The sequence below is a fragment of the Pagrus major genome, chromosome 9, assembly GCF_040436345.1.
Source record: "Pagrus major chromosome 9, Pma_NU_1.0".
Lineage (NCBI taxonomy): Eukaryota > Metazoa > Chordata > Actinopteri > Spariformes > Sparidae > Pagrus > Pagrus major.
The window spans coordinates 6,192,446-6,199,585 of record NC_133223.1 but is presented as its reverse complement, the minus strand read 5'-3'; the positions used below and the strand labels follow the sequence as shown (position 1 = coordinate 6,199,585).

Sequence of the window (7,140 nt, the reverse complement as noted above, 5' to 3'; positions counted from 1 at the left end):
GTACTTAAGTATCAGAAGTAATTTTCTGGCAATGAATTTACCAAAAGTATGAGTAAATGTAAATTTTACTTATATGTATACACTGCATACTACAGATTGACTGATTATTTGATATTTAGCTTTCTCTTATTATCGGGATCTGTGTTTTTTTTGTCTGAATATCTGAATATTTTATCTGAATAAATTAATTTAAAATTGCACTACTTTGGTGTAGCATACAATCCGCAAAGTAACTCATGACTAAAGTTATCAAATAAATGGAATGGAAGTAAGAAGTAGCAAATAACAGAAATACTCAAGTAAGTAAGTATCTCAAATTGTACTTAAGTACAGTACTAAGTAATTGTACTTACACAGCCAATGTATTCATTTTTTAAAACAAGAGTTTAAAATTTATATTAATTTAATTAATATTTTTACCTGAATATTAAAATGTATAGATTTCCATTGTGAATAAATACGTGCAGTCACACAGATGCTTAATGGTTATCAATGACCCATGTACCCGCCTCAACTCTGCTGCAACTTTAATGCTTAACAGAGATAAAATATTTCACTGTAGATGAAAGCTAAATTGTCACATCTGTCCTGTTTTGGGTTATTCCTCCTGTCTGTCTCTCCCTTTACGTCTCTTACCTCCATCCATGTGATCACACATCACCACCCTGGTTAAAAAAGCACAAAAAAGGCTGGAACCAGATTCTGGTCAACTTTTAAAGACGAGCAATAGAAAGCATCCTGACTGGAAACATCACAAACTGGCATGGTTCATCACAGCCCAGGACAGGAAGGCTCTACAGCGGCTGATTAAAACCACCAGAACATCACTGGTACCATCTACAGAGCATCAATGATATCACCCACCCCAGCCACAGTCTGTTCACCCTGCTGCCATCTGGAAAAAGGTACAGAAGTCTCTGTTGTCATACCACCAGACTACAGAGCAGCTTCATTCCCCAGGCTGTGAGACTCTCCAATTGATTACCAACACTCCTTTATCCAAAATAGATGTAGCGCAAAAGACTCTTAGGACTTTTAAACCCTTGTGTTTTAAGAAATGACAATAAATTTACTCTGTAACCTTGTAAAAGTGAGTCCAAACATCATACTGACACTGTAGGTTTTTGAAAAAATATACAGCCTGTTGCCTGTAATTTTCCAAACCAACACTGAGCATATGTTGACATTTAACCAAGGATGCCAAGCAGCTCTATGTTTGAGGAGAAGTTTCACTGGATGCGTCTGCACTATCACTGATTTGTCCACCTAGTCTCTCTGTGTCCTTGTCCCCCGACTCTCTCTTTATACATGTCCTCAATCTTGTTTACTCCCCAGCAGAACAAAGAAATTCTCACGGATTCTTTTGGCCTTTTGTCATCCCAAAGTAGCTTCTGTCAGGGGACATTCCAGTTAACAAATACTCTGTAATTAAGTGACAGCTGCCGATGCAGGATGTGAGTACAACTTGACAATGTCAGGTGCCTAATTACTGCCATTATGAGATATTATTACGCTTATTTATTTAGCATGTGTGAGAATCTAAACTAAACTGTTTTATGTAACTCGTCATGAAGAAATTGAGCTTAAAGTGCCTAATATTGAATGTAAGTCTTAAAACATATAATGTATAATACAGCATAGAAAATACAGTACTGGCATGGCGTCATTGTAAAGATCTGCCAACATATTAATTAGTATTTATAGATACTGTTTGGGTTTAAGGTCAAATGAGTCATCATTGGTTTGGTTCTGAATAGAGAGTCTGTGTTGTGTCTATATTTACTTTTTAAAAACACATTTCGTGTGAGTGTTTGATAACTGGTTGGACATGTGGTGTGTCAATCAAATTGCACAACACAAAAGAAAAAATCTTTAACCTCAAATGTTCAATTCAAATCAAGAGACGTCGTCTGGAATGTAGGAGGGCTGGAAAGAGTTTGACAGTTCTATTCGAATTGTCACTGATGACTTTTACCTCCAGGGAAGATCTCTGACACATGAAAAGCCCAGGTGTGGCAAACCAGTCACAAACTAAGCACAAAAAAAGAGCTTTAGAGAGTTACAACACATCGTGTCACGCACAAGCTCCCTTGCAGGTAGCAGCACATGCAAATACACATGAAGTCCGAATTCCAGTCAGATTCAGAAAAGACACACTATTTTCATGGGTGCTTTAAGCTAATTTTTACTCAGTAGGATGAACAGTCCTTGTTTTCCACAATCCTTTGTAATTGAGCTTCACATGTGTGTCAGGAAGGACTGGTCAGTGCCTGGATTTCATGTTTCAGAGTGCAGGAAGAAAAACATTTGACCCAAACTTTGACAGTAGATTGAGTTAAGATTGGGATACTTGTTGTTTTTGGTTGGTGTTGAGGGCATCATGGTGTAAGGGGACTCTGCATGCCCCAAATGAGTTTGGGCTGTTTTCGGAGTTATCTCTATAATGGCCTGCAGGTACTGGGAAGGGTTCTTTTCAACATGTACTATAAATATCGGGACAGTCTTTGGTGTGCCTTTTTATGGTTTTGCTAGCCAAGCGAACCAAGGAGACATCGTGATACTTATTGTACAGTCAGGTCGTTGAGAAAGTCCCTGCTGAAATCTACCAGCAGTCATTGAGCCAGCTAACTCTTGCCAGACATGAAAACACATGTTGACATGGGACAGCATGTGGGGGAAAAAAACGAGGACCAGTAATGTTGACTACTAATATAATTACTTTAATAAGTTTTAAAATGATGATATTTTAAACCAGAGACCATAATGCGATCACACCAGTAGGCTGTCAACATGTTTACACTCGGTAACACTTTACAGTAAGTTACACAAAAAAGTTAGTAGTTACGGTGGAGCGAGTAAAGAATGAATCAGGAATGACTTGATAGTTAATGAGTAATTCCTCAATAACTGTTATTTCAGGACTATAAAGTAGATAATGATGAGTTAATGGCTGAGTTACTTACTAATTCCTGATCACATATCATCATGTTTCTTTTCTTTTTGTGTACCTTCATTTAAAATGATACTTAATACCGAGAAGTTACTGACTAGTCTCTCATTACTTAATGATTAGGTACTGAGTATTTCCTGGGAGTTCTCATTTAGTTCTTTAATAACAGACCAGAGATAGTAGGATTCTAAAAAATAAAATAATAATGACTAAGTGGGTAAAGGCATATATGAATTAAGTAATTAATAACTAATGAGTCTTTATTGGTTTATTACTCAGTATGATGGTTTACTTTACTTGAGGGTACACAAAAAGAGTAAGTCATGATTCAGTAATTAGGAATAATGAGTCGTCACTAGTTCATTTCACTCAGGGGCTGGTTGAAAGTGAATCAAGAGTTACGGATATTTATGAACTAATCATTACCTAATGATTCATTAATATATTATCTCCCAGTCTGTGCTCCAGTAACTCATCATTATCTGCTATATACTCCTGAAATCACAGTTATTTCAGAATTACTCATTAATGGTTCATTAACTCAGGTCATTCCCAACTACTCACATTTTTTGTACCTTATTGTAAAGTGTTACCCAGCCTTCATTTTTATGTCAAATACACAACTGTAAAGTTTCCTGATTGCATCTTGCACAGCTGTGACAGCATCACGCTGACCACAGACAGACAGCAAAAAGACACTTCCATTCACTTCACAACACCGCTATTGTTTGACTCATCTGCCCCCTTAAGTAGTTGCCAGTTTGTTGTAGCTAAAATTGCTAATGCTAAAATTGCTAATGCTAACTAGCTGACGTCACTGGTTGCAAACACTTACATCGTGCACGTTAACCCTATCTAACGTTAATGTCGCTAACGCTAGCTAGCTAACATGGAAGTAAGGTATGCTGAGTGCATCTTGTAGAAATCAGCCATTTTTAACTTGTTTTCCTCCACAAACTGATAAAACACAGATACCATGTGATTCCAACGGCATTATACTATTTGCTGATCAACCTTGTTAGAGGGTTGAACCAACTGTCAGAATTCTTACACAGAGATAAACAAAACAATCATTTTGGACCCAACAACACAAAATTATTAATTCACAGTCATAATAATGTTTTTAAGGAAAGGGATACTTCTATTCTGCAGCTTTCCACAATCTCTGTAGATGTGTTATTATGAAAAAAATATTTGTCTACACAAAAACGTTATCAATGTGACCTTTAAACAAGACAATGTGACTAACATGATTGTTGGATATGAAGTCTTTAAATTTATGTATTTTCACATTCTTAAATTTCATTAGTTTTATGACTTTTTGATAGACTTCCTCAAGTTGAAAAAAATATCTTTTAAGTTGACAAACATCATACATGTATTCATGGCACAATTCAGGCGGGATTATACAATTATTTGTCTGACTCCATTCACTACCATAAATATTTTTTTATGAAATATGGTCCGATGAGGGAAACTGGAAGGCTTCAGCTCTGTATTGCACCATGAAAGAGCCAACCATACAGCTTCAGATTCCATTGGCTCCTTTAGCCAGACTATCTTTGGTTGAACTAGATAGTTATAGTCAACTTTATATAGACATTTTTGATTATATCAGCAACTATGATTTTAAAATTCAATGTGGGAAAAAACATTGGAGAAAGTATTTCTCCCACCCAAGCTCCTCCTACCCAGTACATAGAACCCTAATCATTGTTTGTTGTTTGGTTGTACCTAAGAAGAATGGCTAGGACATTGTAAATAATGTGTTTTGAACAAATGCTGATCAATTCAAAACTATATATATTCACAAACTATTTTTTTAAAAATGCACTCCAGCCACTGCACATTAAGCTGAATGCGTGTCTGGTACTCTCAGAGAAGGGTATTCAAATCAGGAAAAACATCAGCAAAGTATAAATCAATAGATATATAGTCTGGAATGTAAGAGGGCAGGAACAAGTCCAAAGTATACTGGAGCACATGGATTAAGACAATATAGGTTTATTCAGTGTGATTCAATGTGATGTGTCTCCATCAGAGTCACATGACTCACATTGAGAGAGAGTCACATTGAGCACAATAATTGTTGCAATTATCCTTTCTTCAGTGTAAATGTGAAGGCTTTTTCTTCAGTTAAAACTGAACACTCTGACTCTCCAACAATAAACTGTATTTTTGCATATTACACAGGCTCCATTAACACGGGGACCAGTCAAAGGTAGTACATGATATTGAGGTTACTGTATATAAAAACAAATTAAGAGAAATAAGATGACATAATCACACTTTCAGTAGATTTATGTAACATGTTCTTCATTAAATACATATACATACAATAGAAGTGGTAGACATTTATACATCGCACTGCTTACACAGTCTCTACAGTAAGTTGGCTTCACAGGAGTCAGACTGAAGTATCTTTAATGTTACAATAAACTTAATGGATTTTCGAAACCACGGATAGCAAAAAGCATAGATCACTGGGTTTAGGCAAGAGTTGAAATAGAAGAGCCACGTCTCTAAGGGCACAGATGTAACACTAAACAAGGTGTTCTGACCTACGAGAGAGGAACAGTAATATGGACAATGGCATGACAGAAACACAACTACAACAACACCAAGAGTCCTGGCTGCTTTCAACTCTGATTTCTTGGCAGAAACAGTCTCTGAGCTCTGAAGTGTGACAGCTGTAATGTAGGACCGCATGGCACGAGCCTGAGACACAGCCACCACAAAAACTCTCATATACAGAACTACAATGACAGTGACAGGACCAAAAAAGGTCAAAATAAGGTCAACAACTCCTGCAATGTAGTGAATGACAATCACACACTCTCCAGCACAGGAATTATACCTGCCTTGTTTTTTTAAGTTATCCATCATTATTAGGCTGTTGTATAGAACAGAGCAGACCCAACAAAGGCAAGTACAGAGTGTCACTACTCTCACAGGGATTTTAGTGGAGTAATGCAGAGGGTCACAAATAGCCACATAGCGGTCAGCTGATATGAGCACCATGGTTCCTACTGAAGCAGAGGTAATAATGAAGTCTAAAACACAGAACAAAGCACACATGAGGTCACCAAGAAACCAGCAGCCGTCTGTGAGAAGGATCTGGAAAGACATGAGGAGACCCATTGAGCAATCTGCGACAGCCAGAGAGAGGAGGAGGAGGTTGGTTGGGGTGTGGAGCTGCCTGTATTGAAAGAGGGGCATCATATGTATTATTTTTTGTAGTATCAATTTCTATTCCATTATAATATTATCAGACATAATCCATGAGTAAAATGTAAAAGCAGAGTTTATAATCATGAATCAACACATAGCCAGATCTGACACTTTATATTCTCTTTCTGTGAACCTTTAATTTATATGTCTGTCACTTTCATGAATTGATTAAATAATTTGCTACTTGAAGTGGGAGATAGAGATGATGACCAGCAGGTTGAGAGTTGCAGTCAGCAGAGAGATGAAGGACAGCAGAATGTAAATCAGCACAGCCTCAGTGTGTGGGCGCTTTGCCCTCCTACAGGATGTGTTGAGGAGTTGTGGAAAGCAGAGTTCAGTTTCTTCCAGTGTTTCCATCATTGAAGAAAAAGGATGAGAGGAGAGGCTGCTGACCTCTGGCTGTATGTTCTGTCAAACAACTGATTTATCTCTTCTCCCCCTCACCCCCTTTTTTCCCTCAACTACAGCTATCGTTTCATTTTCAGTCCACCCTCCTCTACAGTATCACCCACAGAAAAAAAGGCTGTGGAAAGGTGTGGCCTCTGCATACCATCAGGAAAATGATAGATGAAGAATCTCCTGCTCTTGTAAATGTGTTTGAGTGCTGACAGCCCTGTTTCTGAAAACTCCTGCCCAAAATTGTAAAATTGATAAAAACTTGCCTAAAATTTTCACAACTTTGGAAGGAGGCCTATTTCATGAAATGAGGCTAATGAAAGCTAAAAAGCCTCAACTTTGGCCCATGAGCTGCATGTGTATACACTCTGAAGTAACAGCGGCGTCAAAAGTAATTGCTTGGTCTGAATTTGCCAAGCCAAACTGTCTCAGCCGAAGCTATTTCTGAGCCATGATCAACTGAGCTAAACCAGGTGCCTGTCCGACTTTGAAACTGAATTTGATTTATTTGTTTAGCATTTAAATTGCCTAACTTGAATTACTGCATTAAAAAGAATGATCTG

The 7,140-nt window shown here is 37.5% G+C and overlaps 1 protein-coding gene across 1 annotated transcript; it reads right to left on the bottom strand.

Annotated features, from left to right (window-relative positions):
• Positions 1-5,332: 5,332 nt before the first annotated feature.
• On the bottom strand, positions 5,333-6,541 carry LOC141002453 (trace amine-associated receptor 13c-like). The gene is made up of 2 exons (XM_073473793.1): positions 6,366-6,541; positions 5,333-6,149 (listed from the first exon to the last, which is right to left on the bottom strand). The coding sequence occupies exons 1-2, from the start codon at positions 6,539-6,541 to the stop codon at positions 5,333-5,335; spliced, it is 993 nt and encodes a 330-aa protein (XP_073329894.1).
• Positions 6,542-7,140: the final 599 nt, after the last annotated feature.